Source organism: Aspergillus multicolor (genome assembly GCF_047715735.1).
Source record: "Aspergillus multicolor strain CBS 133.54 unplaced genomic scaffold BDW74scaffold_4, whole genome shotgun sequence".
NCBI classification, from domain to species: Eukaryota; Fungi; Ascomycota; class Eurotiomycetes; order Eurotiales; family Aspergillaceae; genus Aspergillus; species Aspergillus multicolor.
Genome location: NW_027395955.1, coordinates 656,397 through 675,110, shown reverse-complemented (window position 1 = coordinate 675,110; position 18,714 = coordinate 656,397). Strand labels below are relative to the sequence as shown.

At 54.1% G+C, this 18,714-nt stretch overlaps 7 protein-coding genes across 7 annotated transcripts; 3 read left to right on the top strand and 4 right to left on the bottom strand.

The window, feature by feature from the left end:
- Positions 1 to 3,653: 3,653 nt before the first annotated feature.
- BDW74DRAFT_175042 (uncharacterized protein) lies at positions 3,654 to 6,737 on the bottom strand (the record flags this gene model as incomplete). The annotated part of the gene is made up of 5 exons (XM_073728194.1): positions 3,654 to 4,475; positions 4,538 to 4,890; positions 5,090 to 5,427; positions 5,495 to 6,633; positions 6,732 to 6,737. The coding sequence occupies 5 exons, from the start codon at positions 6,735 to 6,737 to the stop codon at positions 3,654 to 3,656; spliced, it is 2,658 nt and encodes an 885-aa protein (XP_073587079.1).
- A 38-nt stretch (positions 6,738 to 6,775) lies between these two features.
- On the top strand, positions 6,776 to 8,352 carry BDW74DRAFT_166098 (uncharacterized protein; the record flags this gene model as incomplete). Its single annotated transcript, XM_073726504.1, has 3 exons — positions 6,776 to 7,720; positions 7,762 to 8,241; positions 8,299 to 8,352. The coding sequence occupies 3 exons, from the start codon at positions 6,776 to 6,778 to the stop codon at positions 8,350 to 8,352; spliced, it is 1,479 nt and encodes a 492-aa protein (XP_073587078.1).
- Positions 8,353 to 8,952: 600 nt separating this feature from the next.
- Positions 8,953 to 10,538, top strand: BDW74DRAFT_166097 (uncharacterized protein; the record flags this gene model as incomplete). The annotated part of the gene is made up of 4 exons (XM_073726503.1): positions 8,953 to 9,201; positions 9,255 to 9,614; positions 9,753 to 10,277; positions 10,308 to 10,538. 4 exons carry the CDS (start codon positions 8,953 to 8,955, stop codon positions 10,536 to 10,538), a joined length of 1,365 nt encoding a protein of 454 aa, XP_073587077.1.
- BDW74DRAFT_100046 (transferase hexapeptide domain protein) lies at positions 10,413 to 11,667 on the bottom strand. The gene has a single exon (XM_073721452.1). It carries the CDS (start codon positions 11,412 to 11,414, stop codon positions 10,656 to 10,658), a length of 759 nt encoding a protein of 252 aa, XP_073587076.1. The 5' UTR covers positions 11,415 to 11,667; the 3' UTR covers positions 10,413 to 10,655.
- A 911-nt stretch (positions 11,668 to 12,578) lies between these two features.
- Positions 12,579 to 14,208, top strand: BDW74DRAFT_175038 (Zn(II)2Cys6 transcription factor; the record flags this gene model as incomplete). The annotated part of the gene is made up of 2 exons (XM_073728193.1): positions 12,579 to 12,661; positions 12,717 to 14,208. 2 exons carry the CDS (start codon positions 12,579 to 12,581, stop codon positions 14,206 to 14,208), a joined length of 1,575 nt encoding a protein of 524 aa, XP_073587075.1.
- Positions 14,209 to 14,843: 635 nt separating this feature from the next.
- On the bottom strand, positions 14,844 to 16,196 carry BDW74DRAFT_175037 (protein kinase family protein; the record flags this gene model as incomplete). The annotated part of the gene is made up of 1 exon (XM_073728192.1): positions 14,844 to 16,196. One exon carries the CDS (start codon positions 16,194 to 16,196, stop codon positions 14,844 to 14,846), a length of 1,353 nt encoding a protein of 450 aa, XP_073587074.1.
- A 523-nt stretch (positions 16,197 to 16,719) lies between these two features.
- BDW74DRAFT_175036 (uncharacterized protein) lies at positions 16,720 to 18,474 on the bottom strand (the record flags this gene model as incomplete). Its single annotated transcript, XM_073728191.1, has 6 exons — positions 16,720 to 17,239; positions 17,311 to 17,436; positions 17,514 to 17,637; positions 17,691 to 17,911; positions 17,961 to 18,366; positions 18,417 to 18,474. The coding sequence occupies 6 exons, from the start codon at positions 18,472 to 18,474 to the stop codon at positions 16,720 to 16,722; spliced, it is 1,455 nt and encodes a 484-aa protein (XP_073587073.1).
- Positions 18,475 to 18,714: the final 240 nt, after the last annotated feature.

Sequence of the window (18,714 nt, the reverse complement as noted above, 5' to 3'; positions counted from 1 at the left end):
CCCGCCAGGATCATAATCGAGCTGTCGATCGCCGTCCACAAAGCCGGACTCGCGCTACGCCACATACATAGCGGCCGCTTTCCACACCGCGACACTACGACATTATTTGTCCAAGAGATTCCCGGCGGCGAAGAGTTGTCAATCCCGCTCTGGAGACGAAGCTTCGCGCAGCCTGTCGAGCCCTGCAATCCTTCAGCTTCGGCGCCACACATAACCGAATCGTCCGACGCAAGCACCTCTCCAGCAAAGAGCGGTTCTACCTCGACCAGTACCTCACCGCGGCGATAAGCAGTCCGGCGCTCGATCTCAGCGGATACTCCATTGCTCATGTAGTGGAGATAATCCGCATGCGGCAAGGTGAGTACGATATCAGCCCGGTGCTGGGCGCCGCTATTTCGTGTGTTATGCACTGGCAGCACCTTTACAACACCTCACATTACGAAACGTCTCGTTCAAATCCTCCAATTACTTGGAACATTTCTGCGCGGCTGTTGCGTGCTTTTCGCAGTTGCGGAGCATTGCTCTTGGCCCAGTGCATCTTGTCTCTGGTATCTTGGCAGTGGCGCTGGATATGCTACGCGGGAAGGTCGAGCCTACGGAAACACTGCATAAGAAAAGTTGAAAGTGTAGTTGTAGCAAGATGAGGTTTGCCGGAGGGTCCGAGCTATTTGCGACAATTGGGTGAAAGATCAACCGGAGATTTTCGGGAGCCTCCTGATATATAATGAACAGCAAGTATTCAACTACCGGCTCCGACTTCCTTGGTGGTTACTCCGCCGAGTCGGCATTCTCACCATCGAGTGTCTGATCCGTTCAGCGCGCTTGAGCAAGTAGATCCGGTTCAAACAATACCTACGGCGGAATAGAAACGCCGATCATATTCAGCACCGGGTAGAAAGGCTTCGCAAGAATCAATCAGCATACGCAGGCTCCTCCATCAGAAACTCTGATCTGAAGATTGTCGTTATATACCGAAGAATCAAGGTCCTGCTAGTCTGTTGTTTGCCAGCTTTCAAGCATGCTGGAGCTGGAGTTGAGGATAGCGGTGGTGGATATGTCTAACTCTGGTATGGACTCTGCGTTCCAGAATGATCCCCTTTGCAGATATTCATACAATATGCCCCCCACTCATTCCGCCATCGTCGAGGTTCGTGGATTTCTACAGCAGCACTATTATTATGGCCGCGCATTTCACTGAATCTCCCCGCCATATACCACTGCCAGTGCGCAAAACATTACATACCTAGGTACTGTGTCCACCAAAAGGCGTGAGCCAGCACACTGTCGTTGGCGATGACCTCCATTATCTACAGAGCCTTCCGAACGACGGACAAAAACTCGGGAATCCGTTTCTCTATATCAGGATCAGTGATTACAAGGTTTCTGCTAGTCTCTAGGAGACAGGGACGCGTTGCGTGGATGAGGGCATGACATTGAGCAAGATGCAAATCTGTGGCTTCCCGAGGGAAAGGCGGAATCAGCGTTAATGGCTTAACAATGCTAAGATAGGGAGGCCGCGGAAGCTCTGTACGCCACGATTGGAGGTCGCGCACGAGAGTGTCGGCTGTAGCTGCGCAGTCGGTTTGTTGCTGACCACTATGCTATACCATGTGCAAAGCTCGGCCGATGAGTTGTGTGATTGTGAGGCAAACCGTCAGTTCGGCTACATACCAGCTGATTGGGCTTGGAGGTGGACGCACTTTGCATGAGGTATCAAAGACGAGACAGGACACTCCTCGTTGGCATCGCGTGTCGAGCGACCGTCTTGCCCCATGTCCTCATCCATCGTTGACGCGGTCCGGGAAGTCCTGATCGACTCCTTCGTCTGGGTGCCGAGAACCACGCTGGTATATTTGTCGACCCATGGGGCATGCGGACCAGGAGACACGCTTCGCGCACCGCTGAGCAATGTAATCTGTCTGTCCCCCAAAAGCGCTTCGACCATTTGCGATGCAAGCCTAGGGTAGAGCAGCAATGGTCTGTCTGGTATGCATTGCCAAAGGTATACCAAGCTTTGTTCGTGCGCCCGTTCTGCAGCAGATACAGGACTCGCAGCAAGCGCGCCCGAACAGAGTCCAAAGTAGGAAATCTCATTTCTGACTCGGTGAGCACCGTGGAGGCATTGAACAACGGACGGGATTACTTTCGCGGAGGCTGGAAGGCTGGGGCCAATGACTATCTGCGACCGTGCTTTGTAGCTTGGAACTGCGAAGACTGGTAATTGCTAAGATGGCTGGTATACTCACAGTGCGGAGGGGTTCCAAGCGGCTCAGTGATTGAGCGACCATGCGCTCTGTTTCGGAGCATGACGGCTAACCACCCCTCTCTCTGCTGTCTGGCGATGGCGCATGTGATAGATGGCCATGCATGTCTCAAAGCAGAATGACAGCGCATTACGGGCTGCCTGATCATCCGGCAACACCTCAGGCCCAGAATAAGTCCAAGGCAGAGCGGTTGGTCGCCTCGTTGCAAGTACTGCCTCCACCACCATTCGGAGACTGATAGCCATTGCTACCTTCGCGTGCTTGTTGAATACCAGCTTAAGACTCGGCCCTCGTTGCACAGAGGGTGCACTGGCTTCTCATACCGTAACCTTTCGGGCGCCGACGCCCATCGAAAGCCCCGACTACGGTATCCATGTGAAGAAACCGGCGAGCTTTCCGGGCATCTCCAATGGCTGTGGTAGGAAGCCTTTTTCTGGGCGTCCTAAGGAATGAACCCAGCACTGATCCATCGAATGGATACTAGGGTCAGTTCAAGAATATCGATTGGACAGTCTAGGTATATGCACCATTGATTAGCTGGATATCAGATCCGTCTCGCGCTCGCACTCGCACTACGGCACTGTACCTTGGGCGTCTTCACAGCGCAGTATGCGAAGAACCGTGCGACTCAAATACAAACTGGTTGACTTTCTCATCCAAGGAGCGTTCCTCCTACCTATCTTCCGAATGGAAGCGCCATGGCCGTCTCGCTTAGAGTTGAGGTCAGCGCACGGAGCCTCTGCTCTGGCCTGATTCATCAAGGACACAGCAAGCTGCTGTGCAACCACACAATGGGACAAGCTGAGAGATTCTCTGGAAGTTACTTATCTCTCGGACTGCAGATTGAACCAATCAATGACAGACAGAATACCGGAGTTGGAGACTCCTTACGAAATGATGCTGGAGCCTTCTGCTGATGGGCAGATGAAAGAGGCACAAGCGAGTCCCCAACTTGGAAGAGTACCAGAAGTTGGCTAAGGTACTGAACTGACAAACTGGGGAGGTGAGGTTGGTTCTACCTGCAACAGAGTCGGGACACCCAACTCCGGGCAAGCATATTTTATTTTTATTTTTCTTTTGTATTTTTTTTTTTTTTTTTCGTTTCTCATACATTTATCAAACCCCAGGCACCAACAACAATTCCCAGAAACAGGCAATCAAGGCAGAGCATGAGAAGTCAAAAAATCAAGCATTCTTACTCGAGAGGCCAGTACATCTCCGGCATCTCCTTGCCACTCCCCGATAAACTACACACCAAGACAGGGAGAGACAGAGAAAAAGATGTTTATAATGAAAAATAGCCGCATTTGGAGTGAACAAATGAACATTGATCAAGCTCTGATATAAGCGGGACCTAACGATCTTGAAGCAATCCCACATAGAACCGCCTCAATTCCAGCAAGAACCCTCTGCGCTATATTCCCCGCAACCACTGTCCAATTCCCCTTGACGCAGCTCCCATTGACTCCCGCCCCGTTGTGGGGTTGCATAGATCTCTGGCCGGGATCGTGGTGGCTGTTCAGCCTGGTAGACGGAAACCCGGCGCGCTATGCCTATCCTCCTTCGGCTTCCAGTCTCCTCTTCCCCTTCATCTTCGTTTTGTTTTTCACCTTCCTCCGGCTCAGGCTGTTGGAAGGCAGACCGCCACCCGAAATCCCGCCGCCCCAGCGACCACCCCGCCGGATCACAATGGCGGATGATCTCCTCCATACCCGCCGCCTCGTAGGCTACATCGTCAAGGAACAGACTTTGTAGGCGCTGCGCCACGGTCACAAGGTCGTCTTTCTGGGGGTGGACGTGAATCAGAATTGGGACCTCGGTCAGGGTCGGACAGGCGCCGTTGTGGAGGACACTGGGGAGCATTGCGCGGCCGGTCACTAGACGGCCGAAAACTACCTCTTCTTGTCCTGATTGTTTCGCGACGACGATGGCGCATGCGGCGTGGAAGAAAGTGGCGGGGGAGATGTCGTCATGGACGAGCCATTGCATGGGAAAGGTTCGTGTGATCGTTAATCGGTCTGCTGGGTTCAGGCAGGGCGGTGCAGCGCAACACCCCCAGTCCAAAGATTTCGCATGCAGTCTTGCCGCCCAGTGCACCAGACTTTGTTTCTTCCGATTGTGCTGGAAGACCATAAGCTGCCGGGACGACGGGTGCGGGGGCAGCGTCGGCATTGGCGATTCCGCGGTGAGGGAGAATAAGGCTTTCAGAATCTTCGCCCAGGTATAGTCATCGAACTGGGCATGGGAAATCTGAAATATGAGACGACGCTGACCGATCCATGGCGCAGCGCCATGAAGTGGACGAATGACTGGCCAAAATGGCGCGGTCTAAGGCGGTCCTCCTCACAGATTTCCTCGATAGCGGACTGGATCTCTCTATCCACATCATATGTCTCATAGGAAGAGCACAGGTCTGGGAGGAGAACCTGCCACAGGCGATTCTCTGCTTCCACGAACACCATATGGAGGATTTCAAAGCGCTGGACCAGCGCGGTACAAGCGGACTGCAGACGGGCGAAGTCGACGTCGGAAGGCAGCTCCAGGATCCAGCTTGGTAGTCTCCCCGGCGGGTCCTGTAGGGAATCGCGAATGGCACAGGTTTGGAAATGGCGCACGGCACCACGTCCTGAACAGTGTAGCCTGTACTCTGATTCTCGTTTGGTAGCGGCTCGACGTACTTTTGCAAGAACATGGAAGGACTATCCAAATATGCTGCGGGCAACAATGAAAACGCAGGGGGGCAGTTGTTGCCACGCCTCATCCTCATCCGCTTTTTTCTTGTCTAGTCGACTTGTCCGTGACGAATCGAGCCATCTGGGATAGACGCGGCGTCTTGGAGATCTGCGCCACTGTCAGTGACAGATTCTGCGCGCGGGCGTATGCCACGAGTCGCATGGCGGCAATGGACTCCCCGCCAATGCGGAGGAAGCTGCTGTCCGCGGAGATACTGGCAGCATCGACCCCCAGGACCGAAGCCCAAAGGCCTTGCAGGCGTTTCTCCATCTCGGAGGATGGCTGACGGGCTGCACGGCCACGCGACTGCAGTTCCGCGAGTTGCTCAAGGGAGTAACCGTTGCCCATTTCCCGCAACACTCGACGGTCGGTCTTATTGGTGACGGTCATTAGAATCTCGTCGACTGGAATATAGGCTCCGGGAATCATACTGATGGGAAACAGACGTTCATACATCACTATAGTTTTCTCTCTTTCCTTGGGGGCAAACGACTTACTAATGTGGTAGACGATGCGTAAGGTTCTCCTCCAACTCCTCTACAAGCTCTCCAAAGGCGACAGCAGCCTCTTCACCGGACGAGGAAGATGATTGAAAGTGAAGGAAAACCGCCAGAATCGGTACACCATTCTGCGGAGTGATGATCTCGGCTACTAATCCGTCGACGAGGTGGCGCGACCGAGATTCCTCCAGACACGCGCTGACATGGAATTCCACCTCGACCAACTCGATCCGCTGCCCGCGGAGCTTCACCATTCCATCCATCCTGCCAATGAAGTCCAGCGATCCGTCCCGCGTGTTGTAGCGCACCAAATCTCCAGTCTTATACAGGATGCCCGAGCGGCCTGGATGGTCTAGCGTGCCACGCACCAGCCACGGGGGATCCACGATATACGCGGCCGCGGTCTTGTCAGGACTGCCAAAATACCCTTTGCTCACCGTGGGCTCTTTGATCAGAAGCTCGCCGATAGCACCAACGGGGGCCAGCTGGTCCGGACACTCGGGAAGCACGAGCCAGGTATTGGCCCCACAGGGGGAACCAACATGATGGTTGCGACAGGGTGCACCACTGTTCATCACAGCGAACGACAGGGCCTGAGCACATTCGGCTGGGCCGAAGATCCCCAGGATGGGCTCCGCCTGCGTCCAACGCGCCACCTCGGACCGCTGGGTCGGTTCGCCGCCCATGGCCAGGCAATTGAGCCCCGGCATCGACGCGGGTTGCAGGGATCGCGCGACGGAAGGTGTGAAATAGGCGTAGTCACAGCGGAGACGGTTGAAGATCGCGGCGGTGTCGTTGCGCCGCTCCCACTCGGACGGAACACTGAGGCAACCCCCGCAGATCAAGGTCTGAAGGTGGTTTGACCAGGAGACGTCAGAACTGTAGGAGACAAAATCGAAGACGCGCGATTGGGGCCGGGTGGGCAGGACCTGCTGCTGCTGGGGCGTCGCGGCCGAGGCAAAGTTCTGATGGGTCGTGACCACACCCTTGGGTGTACCTGTTGATCCACTTGTAAAGACAATGTATAACGTGTCCGACGGATGGACCGTGGGTAGCTGCAGTACCGCAGGGGAGGGAAGCAGATGTTCTCGACTCACAAGCACCACTGTCGCGTCGCCCGACAAGGTGCGGGCCAACTCTTTACGATGAGGAGATGTCAGAAGCACGGTTGGTTGATAGCTTTGCAATTGCCAGTTTCTTTTTCTTTCTATCCATTCCCCTTTCAGCTCAAAACAGCCATAATTCAACAGATAAAGCTCACTCCAGGTCCATCAAAGGATGGCATCATACACGACCATCCTCAGCCCTCTAGCGCTGGCCGCCCTGGTCGCCGTCCTAATCAAGCTCTTTCATGCTCTCACCACGCGGTGCCAGGGTCTGCCCTCCATTCCGCTCTGGGCCACCGTGTACGATGCCTACCGCGGGGTCTCTGAGATCCGCTTCCACAACACGCGGCTGCGGCCACTCCTCGAGGCCCACGGGGCCGTCAATCTCTGGAATTCCGGGCAGTGGACGGTGCTTTTGACGCGCCCGAAGTACGTCGTGCGCATCCTGCGCAACGAACGTACAGTGGCCAAGGGCGGGTTCTACCGCAAGGTGCCCGGCAGCCGGCTGGCGGGCTTGTTCGGCGAGAATATCATCGACTCCTACGAGGATCTGTGGGGGCAGTTCACGGCCATCATGAAGCCCGGCATCCAGCGCCCGCATGAGATCTCTGTGTTGCAGGCCGCCTGTGACAAGCTCACTGCAACCCTGCAGCGCCACCAGCACCGGGCACGGGACCAAACGACAGGGACCGGGACCGGGACTGGGACTGGAGTCGTCATCAACGATCTGATCGAACGAGGGGCGATAGACGTCGTCGGCGAGATGTTCTTCGACGTGCACTTTGGCGCCCTGGACGAGGATGCGACGCGTCCGGTACGCGCGCAGATGGCGCTGCAGAGCATCCTGTGGAATCTGGGCGGCCATGTCACGGGCGTCTTCCCGCTGCTGGAACGCATCGGCTGGCCGCTCTGCCCTGCGCGCCCGCGCTGCTTCGCCATGGTCCGCGAGCTCGAGGGGGCACTGATCGAGCTGGCGGACGCGCTTCCGCTGCCCAGCGAGAAGCATCCCTCTGAAAAGCTAATCTACCGCCTGTGGCAAGCCAGAGACACCGGGCAGATGTCGGACTTCCACTACCGCTCGAACCTGAAAATGATGTTCTTTGCCGGCCACGAGAACGTCAAGTTCGCGCTCGTCGCGGCGCTCTGGGAGCTCCGCAGAGTCCGCGCGTTCAGGCGAAATTGTATTGCGAGATCTCGGATGCCGACTTCAACTCGGATCTCAAAGACCTCCCATACCTTACAGCCTTCCTCGCCGCGATCCTGCGTCTTTATCCGCCTGTCAGCCAGCTCATCAACCGACAGACCCTCGAGCCCGTCGCGCTCGACGACAACGTCACCATTTCTCAAGGAACATGGGTAGGTTGGACGGCGTACGGAGTGCACACGGACCCGACGACCTGGGGACCCGACGCGCATGTCTTTCGGCCGGAGCGATGGGGCGGTGGAGAAGATGTCCAGGCCATCCAGAGAGCCATCAGCCAGCACCAGGTGCGCGGGAGCTATATCCCCTTCAACGCGTGGACGCGCAGCTGCATTGGATCCGACTTTGCGCTCCTGCAGCTTCGTATTACGCTCGCCGGGATTGGGAGGTTGTTTTGGATTGAGAGTGCGCCTGGTTATACGTTCTCTGTGAAAAAGGTATGTGGAGTGATATTATCGAGGTGTTTGAGCTTCGAAATACTGACTTTTTGATAGGATGGGTCTCTGGAACCGTATAACTGCCAGCTGGTCTTCACGGATAGAATATAACCAGATCGTGCTGTTCAGTACTGTGTCTTGTCTTTGGACGACCAGGTTTCACTCGCGCATTCCATCTTGATATGGCGTGAGACGATCTGTTTATGCCGTCGTACTCTCAAAAAACAAGAGACTACAAACTTCAAGAGTAAACGGCTTGTTCAATAACTCTTGGTTCCTACCGTAACTGTTCGGCCATAGTAACTCAGGGCTGTAGGGGGTGATCAACGCAAGCCTAGGACCAACTGCGGAAGCCAGGTATGTCTCATGTAGGTAATTAAGTGTCCATTCACATCGACCTCTAGAGACACGTGAATAAATACTTATCATAACTCTATGGCCCTGACCCATCAGAGGAAACGCTGAGTGCAGTGCTCTGTTGTCCATTCCACGGGTCCTTTTACTTAGGGCTAGCCAATGTCCCACTCGGGCAATTGCGGGACTGCCCGCCCCGGCTCTATCCGCCAGTTCCAGGCATCCAGGCACCAAGCACCCGGTGTTTCTCAGGCAGAAGAATCCACCTCCTCTTCGCTGCCTGCATCCACTCTCTATAAAGGTTTAACCCTGAGCCGGAATATTCTCTGGACATTTCTGTTCCAGTCCAGCACAGAGATGGCGCCCTTCAACTCTCTTCCCCCGGAGATCCTCGGGAGCATCTTCTCCCATGCAGACCAGAAATCACAGAAGGCGCTTCGTCTGACCAACCGCCAATTGGCGGCCATTGGAAAGCAGAGCGTCTTTCACGCACTCAGCGTCTGTCCAACAGATGAGAGCTCCGAACGGCTGGAGAACATTCTCAAAAGACCCGACCTCGTACCCTACATCAACAAGATCTACCTCAACACATACGACCCCAAGAACGTAAGCCATGGACCCATCCACCCAATTCTCTTCATTGATTAACCCAGCCAAAGCCCCCAGACTCTCAATACGACGAAGGCGAAGAGGTGGCAACGCGCCTATTCAGCTGTCTCAACGACATGCCGCGGCTGCAGAGCGTCGCCCTGCGCTTCCACTGGGAATGCCCGGAGGGCTCCGATTGGGACAATATCCTGCAGGACGAGGAGTTCCGGTCAGAGGTCATGCAGCACGCCATCGGGACGTTCGTCCGCCTACCGGGTCTGAAAGACCTGGCTCTGCGGGATCTGTACAACCACAACGAGAGCAGGCCCGGGGCTGTTGCGGCGCTCGAGAAGGTCGTGTCGAGGCTGAGGTCCCTGCGTCTTAATATCACGAATGTGAATAAGGGGATGGATGGAAGCTCGGATTATGATGTATGTTTGGTCCTGGGGCCCCCATTTGCCTGCCTTGCTGGGGCATCATAACCATGCCATGAACGGAACGCCTTGGCCGTGGCTTTGAACTCGAACATAAACATGGACGTAGATGTGGACTAACTGGCCGCCCTGTAGAGAGAACCACCACAACGCTTCTTCGCCGAACTCCCAGACGTCTGGCTGCGGCCTGCGCTCTCCAACCTCCAGCACCTAACCCTCTACTCCAGCATCTACATCGGCTTCTTCCCGAAATGCGACTTCAGGGACCTGCACTTCCCACGCCTACGCAGCCTCGCCCTCGGAAACCACACATTCATCCACGACTCACAACTCCAATGGATCCTCTCCCACGCCGCAACACTAAGAGAACTATACCTGGACGACTGCGCCATCATCCACGAAGCCGCCATCGAGGCAGACAAGCAAGAATCCACGCTCCTCGACCCCTCGTCCTTCTCGCCTCATCCGCATCTGCCAGATACGGCGGTGTACACATCGTATACCACGCGGTGGGCGGACTACTTCCGCGCATTCAAAGAGACGCTCGTGAACCTGCGGGACTTCCGGTTCGGGCATGCGCCGGGCTGGTGGGCTGATGAGAGCACGCCGTTTGAGGCGGAGCAGACGATCCGCATGGGGTTTGGGAGGGAGAGCTACATGGTTTTTTATTATGGGGTGTTGCCGAGCGAGTATTCGGATTTTATTTACTGGGAGGTTCCGAGGGAGGGTGAGGATCTTGCGGGGGCTGAGAGTCGGAGGGGGAGGGTTCAGGTTGTTGAGGGGGAGATCCTGAGGGCTTCGGAGGAGGATGAGGTCGCGCTGAGGGAGCTTTGTAATTGTGTTGGGAGTTCTGGGAGGGGAGTGCCGGTGGATGGGGAAGAGGATGATTATGATATGATGGATGGGTTTGTGGCGGTTTGATTGTATTATAAATGTATGATTTGGATGATATAACGGTAATTGGGTATATTAGAAGAGAGCACGCTAATCCATATGAAAGAGTCCAAGAACACCGGTAATGCGAGAGTAGTTTTACGGTCATCCCCTCCTCTTCCCAACAATCAACCTTGACAACGCGTCTCTTTCCCGCTTGACGGCTACGAGCCTCGCATCTTCAATCGCCCGTCCCTCCATCACGCCTTCAAACCCCCTATCGTCGACAGCAAACGGACTGGCGACCTTCTTCTGAGCCTTGACTCTTGTCTTCAACCCGCCTCCCTTACCTCCTCCCCATACAACACTCCAGTCCCTAACCCTCGCCCCAGGCACAAGTTCACACCGTGCGCAAACTTTCGCATGTCCACCAATATCCACACCCCTTCCGACAACAACCTGGTTATCAACCACCGCAAACGAATGTATCCTTGCGCCAGGGTGCACGTTCACCTGCGCGCCGACGACCACATTATTCGAAATGACGATCGCCTTCTCCTCCGCCTGAGACGCAGAAGCGATCTCCGAGCTTGTCGCCGGAGGCGGATACGTCCCAATAATGCTTTTCTCACTAATAATGCACCCCTCCCCAATTTTTATCGGTCCCTCTGTTGCGCAGATCCTCACGCGCGGGTGTATGACCGTGCCGCGGCCGATGGAGATAGCGTACGGACCGCAGAAGTAGGTTTGTTCGGCGATGATGGCGCTGGAGTCGGCGGAGAGTTTTGCGGGGGCGACTCGGGGCGCGCCCGCGGCGGCTGCAGCTGTAGCTGGAGCTTGAGCTTGTGTGGAGGGGCGGTGGTGCGGGGGTGGACGGAGGAGCTGCGATGCTGAAACTGGGAATGGGGGCGGTTTTTTCTCCATTGTGTGTGTGTGTGGTGTTGATGGAGGGGGGTTGAGTGGTTTGAGCTGAGCTGAGCTCGTTGGGACGAGGTTGGCTGGTCGTGGTCCACGTGTTTGTCGCGATGGTGGTTGCAAGCTTGGCGCGGCGGCTACCGGTATGGGGTGTCGGAGGGCGGTGCGGGTTTCGGCCGTTTGTATGGATGCACGTGACTCACGTTAGATTAATCCAAGTGAATTACTGCAGAAGCACAAGAATATTAAAAAAAAAAAAAGATGCCATGTTATCTGCATCGATCCACTTGCAGGATCGTTGACAGGTCATTGGTGCCTTGGTGAAGCTTGCCTCGACGCCTCGATCAACAAGGCTGCTGTGCAAGGTCGTCAATATCTTGCTTTCAAAATCTCAGCCAGTTGAGTGAACTCGCCAGCCAGCCCTGCATGCATGCGCCATTAGCCAATACTCTGCTGAAATTTCCTTTCACGCAGTGGTCAGTTGGTTGAAATGTTTCGCGCCAAACTACTCATGGCAGCAGGTAGAACAGCCTAGCGGAGGGAGACCGACGCATGGCCGGTAGCCAATGAGAATGCGACATTCAGTATAGATAGTCCCAGGGCTGAAGGAAGTGCTTACTCCGGTAGGCTGCAGAAATTGATTTATATTGTCAGAACATATAGAGCCGCCCGTGCTAATAAACAGTAGCCAATAGTTCAGTTTCGAGATACTGACAGAGTTAGGTCGTCTGCTTCTCCAACGGTCTAGCCCTTCAGCTGAATCTCGGCTCGGCGCTTTCTCCCCGAGGGCGACTGGTCGCTCCTTCCTGTTATAGGAGGCCATAGCACGTGACTTCTGCCTTTCACTCCTTTCGCTTCCTTCCCTGCAGAACCAACTCCTGTCAGGCGCCCCGTCATTTCATCAATGAATCCTGCCAACGGCTCTAGCCGCCCTCCATTGGCTGGATATTGTCGCTAGACCATGCTCATTGGATACTATCTAGCTGCTTCGATGCAGATCAGGCTTAGTATGCTTCTGTCGATAAACGGCCCCCACGGGCCTAAATGAGGCCAGCCGTTGTCGCCATCCTCCACCGGAGGCCCTTAAGCTGAGCCTCCGCGCCACATGTCTGCGATGAAACCAGTGCTCGTTGCTTTTTCATCCTTTGCCCATTTTCTTTTGTCTCAAGCTCAATGACATATACACCAGAAGTCACAGAAATCAAACGACTCAGGGGCGGCACCAAAAAGTCCCGGTCAGGCTGCCGCACTTGCCGGTAAATTTTCTGCAACATTGGTCGATTCAGAGCGTCTCAACTGACTTCATTATAGGGTGCGCCATATCAAATGCGACGAAACCCCTGTCGCCTGCAACAATTGTACGCGCACCGGCCGCACCTGTGACTATGACCTCCAACGATTGCCTCGCTCCAAATTCATCTCCAGGAAAGATGAGGGTCAACTACAGAGCCTACCCTTGGAAATCACAGAGGGCTTTCGCTGGGCGGTAACCACAGACGAACGGCGATGCTATTCGTACTTTCAGCATTACACCGTTCCAACGCTCTCGGACTCTTTCGACTCGCATCTATGGCAGGAAGTACTGTGTCGCATGAGCCAATCCGACCCGGCAGTTTACCATGCCGTTATCGCCCTGGGCGCCGTACACCAAGACTCCGAAACGTACGGTATGCCTTTACCGGGACAAGATCTCAAAAACGAGTGGCACCTATTCGCGCTTGAGCAATGCGGACGATCCTTCGCTCTGCTTAGCCGGCGCCACTCGTCTCAGGATCCGCGGTTTCGGGAGATAATTCTCCTATGTTGCCTGTTGTTTGTCATGATACAGCTGCTGCGTGGCCAATACGACGACGCGTTTCTGCATCTACAGAGTGGTTTGAAAGTCCTTGACGAGACCATGGTCTCGGGTTCTTCTGAGAGGCCCATTGCGCCATGTATACTTGCCGCCTTTGCCAATCTAGAAGCACAGGCTTTACAGTACGGGGTATGCAAAGACCTCCGCTCGATCCACGAAGCGGCTCACCCGGCAGAAGGAATGGACAATTTGACACCGTTCAACAACCTCAGCGAGGCACGCCGGGCATTTGACTTCTTGACTAGTACTGCGTTTCAATTTATCTTGCTGTGCAAAGACCTGACAGACGAGGAGATTCTCAGGGACTATGATTTCTTACATTACCGGCAGCTGCAGGTCTTATCCCAGCTCGGTATATTCGTCCATCGCTTTGAGCCGTTCTCATGCAGCACCCTTCCTCCAGACGAAAAAAGGGGAGCAGACGTCTTGCGTATACAACTCCGCAGTGTCGGTCTCCAGATCAAAATAGCTCTCGTACGCGACGAGGCTGTACTGAACTGCTACAGTCCGGAGTATGAGACACATGTCAACATGATCGCGGGGCTTCTAAGCAAGTACCCGGTTGTCCGCCCGACCGTCGTATTGGAAGCTGGCATTGTCTCTCCCTTATACTATGCGGCTCTGTGGTGCCGCGACTACAGTGTCCGGCACCGTGCGATAGACATCCTTCTGTCATGGCCCCACCGCGAGGGTGCATTCGATGCCAACTGGGCTGCTTTACAAGCTTTACAGCGTATGAGCATTGAACTTTCAATTGAGCCGGAGCTTGTGGCTGAGGCCGATATCCCGTGTCTGGTGTCCAACCAAAATGGAGACAGATGGGTACCGGTCAACTGCAATGGCATTGCGTTCGATGATGCCCTAAGCTATGCAAAGGTCATGCTAGGTCGGCCTTGCTTCCAGGCGGTAAGGAAGTGGGTGCCGACGGTAGTATATGACTCGCCATAGCTGATCTCACGAGCTGCCACTTAGCTCCGGATATGCTACCTTTTTCACAACACTTACCTACGCCTGTCGTTAGCGATCTTAAAAGTGCCAGGAGCACATAAGTACGATACTCGAATCCTTCATTCTCTGGCGGGGCGTTGTGCCTACTACCTTCTCATGGTTTCCAGCAAGCAGAATGGTAGAGTGCCACATGCTATCTTTACGATTGCGTCAATCCATCCGTGAACTCAGCACTCTGTGCTTCCTCTTCAAGCATATGTTTGCCTTCATAATCTGGAATTTTGGTTGTCCAGTAGTTTGGCTTGGCCTGACATGTCAGACCCTAACAGTAACAACTAAACTGTTGGGCTGTGCAATGTTTTGGTTAAGCGGAAGTGTTGTCTTAACGTTCTCCTCGCCAGTCTCTACATTGTCTTAACCCCGGAAGGCTTATTTGAGAAAAGGGCCGTCCGCTAAAGTCGCGAGGCGGCTGCTCTCAGTACTACTGATGCATATACACGCAACGCGTCTCTATGGTAGCTTTCCACTGTAATGAAATCCATATTATTATTGTATTCCTTATGATGCCGTAACCTTGTCATGGTACATCCCGAGTGCTAACGAACAATATCCCATGGCCAATACACAGATTTTGATCAAAAATTATTAATCAAATTCCGTTCCAGATACTTCAAAACCTCCTTATCATTCCGATCCCTCGCCATCTGCAAAATCAGCCTTCCGTCGAAAAGAGGTATCTTGTTCAACCAAACTATCGCCCTCGCTTTCGCCCACTCATGCGCCTCCAAGACTTGTTCCAAAACCATCGCCGTCGCAGTCTCAATCCTCGTCCCGATAACCGGGTCCAGATTCGTCTTCGGAAGATATCTCCAAGGGTAATGCGTGACGCCGCATGAAGAAGGAGGCAGGAAGTGCCCGTACGTCCAGCACCAGGCTAGCCCAGCGGCAGTCGGCCGAGCGTGCGGCTCCGGATTCATCATCTCCTCGCAGAGGTCAAGGATGGAGTTGAATTCGCCGGTAAGAGGCGAGCCGCTTCCAATGACTGTTCCCCGGACTATACGGATTGCGAGCGTTGTCTGCGTGGAGTAGGACAGGTGCAGGTTCGCTTTCTCGTTCTTGTACTTCGGGCCAGGGGTCATGGAGGCCTGCATCTTTGCCAGACGCGTCCGGAACCCTTCAAGCGCATTCGGCGTCAGGTAGACGATCAGAATCTCAAGGAAAATCGCCGCGAGCGAGAAGATATCTGCCTCCTGTGTGACCGTCGCCGTCGCCGTCGCAGCCGTCAGCGCCTGTGTCTTCGTCATTGTCCTGCTCGCAACTTCCTGGACCAGAACCTCCGGCGCCGTATAGTCCACCGTCAACCGACGCGTCGTCATCCCGTCGTACTCCTCATACCCAAACCCCTGGTTCTTGACCTTCATCTCGCACCTCTTTCTCGCAATCCCAAAATCCGTAAAGAACACCTCCCCCTCCCGAACCAGAATATTCTTCGGCTTCACACGCCCATGCACAACCCCATGGCCATGAAGATACTCCAACCCACTAATAAGACACTCAAGCCACCCCGCCGAGAAATCCTGGTACTGCTTGCTCTTCTCGTCCCAGAAAGACGTGAAGTAATCCTCCAAATCACATTCGGCCAGTGGACTTGTCACGATTCCAAAAGACGGACTGAGCGGGTCTTCGTGCGTGAATGTTGCGATTAGGGTGACAATGTGTTTATGATGCAGGTCTTTTAGGTGTGCGATTTCGGAGAGGAGGGTTTGCGTAATTGTTTGTCCGCGCTGAATGTCGCGGGATAGCGGGATGGATTTTAGTGAGAATGGGATTAGTTTTGCGCGGGTTGCGTCTGTTACGGCGTCGACGGTGCCCAAGGGGCTGTGGCCCATGTGGTATTCGTGGTTGTAGGGGGGTTGCGTGTGTTTTTTGTAGGTTGTGTGGCCGCGGTAGGGGGGTTGGGGCTCGGTATTTTGAATCTCTGGGAGCATTGCTTCTTGGTGTTTGGTGATTGTGTTTGAGTCAATGTTGGAGAGCGGAGATAGAGAGGGTGTCGCAAGCAGGAAGGGTTGGAAGGGGAAGAGTGAGAGATGAGGCAAAAGAATGATAACCTGGAGCTGAGACCTGCAGGCAAGAACTGGGGAAACAATGGGGAGCAGAGGCTGGACTGGTGAATAAGGCAGCCAGTAACACTCTGGTCTTCAACAAAGGCTCTGGTGAAAGAGCCCACGCCACACCACGAGGTCGGCTACCCGCTCAGGCAGAACTAGTGGCAGCGACAAAAAAATGGTCCTGGCTGAGGACTACTTGCATTCACTTGTCCGTACCTAGTCCCTGCATCCAGACCAACTACTCCTGGTTTGGGGTACTCTTCGCTGGTGGTTATACCATTTCTTACGAACTACTTTTGCAGGAATTCAGTAACGCTGGAGCCTATCTAGAAGCACGCTCATCCCCAGGTAATTTCCAAAGCATTCATTAGGTACTATCTGGAAATTCATGAACGCAAGACATCTATGTCACCGGTGGATCTTTCGAGTACGACGGTGGCGCAACACCCCCATACTCATCATCAATGGCGGCGGAACTGCCGTCATGCCCTCCTCCATGCGTATTAGTAGCTCCGATCCCAGCAACATTGACATTGGCATTGACATCCAGCAGCTGAGTCCCATCGTCATTGCGACTCCTGCCTTTCCCGCTCCTCCTCATCACCCTGATGCAGCAGCCCACCAACAGTGCCACGAAGACAACGATGCCAACGACGATCCCGGCAATGGCCCCGGCTCCCAAGGGCCGCCTAGTGCTGGACCAACCAGGACGGTGCTCGTCAGTGTCGGTCTCCCCATCATCATCGTATTCATCTTCGTCTTCATCTTCATTGCTCGATCCATCGCACCAAGGCGGTCTATCAGAGGGCGGAGTTTCTGTCTTGTTGAAGAACTCTTGCAGAGAAGAGGGACATGGAATTGTATCTTCGTATTCCGACGTGATGTCGAGCTTGTCGACAGATACGAGGTATGGAAAGTCAATGCTGCATTTGATTTGGTTCCAGCGTCAGCCTGGTAAGGTAATACCGTGGAACGCTGGAAAGGGTTCACTCACTATGCGACCTTACCGTGGATATCCAAGCTCCCTGGCACCTCTTGCAGGGTAGATGTGACTTTGGAACGAGTCGTAGTATTGACAAACACTGAAGCGTTGATGTTTGTAATAGGAGATATGTCCACCCTAGTTCGGCCACTAGATTAGTCGGGTGTCTGCAAGAACAGGTGTAGGATTTAATAAGATGGACAACGGTTTCGTACCATGCTAAGTCCCCCACAATAGTCAAACGTCCATAAAGGATCTGCAGCGGCTTCATGCTGAATTCTGTAGGCCTTCCGGGGTAAAAGAGCTCAAAGCCAGACGCCGCGGGAGCATCACTCCGGCCTATAGTTCGTAGAGCCGGCATCGAAACGCTATAAGCAATCATCCAAATCAACCTTCGAACGGTACACGCATGGATAGAGAGATGGAAGGAGGGCCGGACTTGACAAAAGTCGTATTAATTATAACGTATTGTGCAAACTCCAAAACAGGTAAATCTATTGAGATTGCTGCATCCGAGTCGGTTTCATGTCTATCATCTATACCCAGTTCGCAGTCGATACTGCTGCAGATCATGAGCAATGATGTGATATTCTTCAGTGATTGCAGATTGACACTATCCCATTGTCAATAAAGAATTTCCTTCCCTAGAAAGAGAGTCATACTTCTCCCAAGGCCCCCCAAACCAGACCCGCTCAGCCTCAACCAACGAAGACAAATCAGCAGTCCCTCCGCTCGAAGACACCAAAGTTATTTCCCCGGCGGTCTGGAGAGTAGGCGTTTGCACTTCAGACACATTGCGAAGATCCAACGCACTCAGAGAAACCAAATCGTGCATCACGAAAGACGATAAAATCCCGGAGCCCTGACCATATTCCATGTAGATCTTGCCAGTGACGTTAACGATATCATTGAGAACAAACGACGAGTCGATGAACTGGTTCGATATACGGATATTGCCGTCGATAGTAGTGCATCCGGGGAAGAAAGGGCTCAGGTCAGCTTGACTGCTCACGGTCAGGGTATCGTCGGCGGCTGATGCATTCGCGAAGCAGTTTTGCGCGAGGGCTCCTGGTGGTTTTAGTGCAGTGTAATTTAACTCAGGGAGGCGATGGAAGTACCGAGTGGAAGTCCGGCTACGACTAGGCCAGCCGCAAGCGAGATCATGGAGATTTTCATGGTGGTTTGTAGTCGCGGTTTCGGTGCATGGCAGGCACTGCCTCTAAGACTGGACGAGAGAAACGAATTGAGGGACGTAGCCCCTATAAAAACACGTCGACATGTCTGAGTCTCTAGGCCAAGACTACGGATAGTGCCGTTAATATCAGGACAAGGACGTGACTGGCCAAGTTCGAAGCGTTGCTGTCTAGCGTGACAGGAGCGTAGTTCCCGGTTGGTAGCAGGAGGTTTGAGAGGATC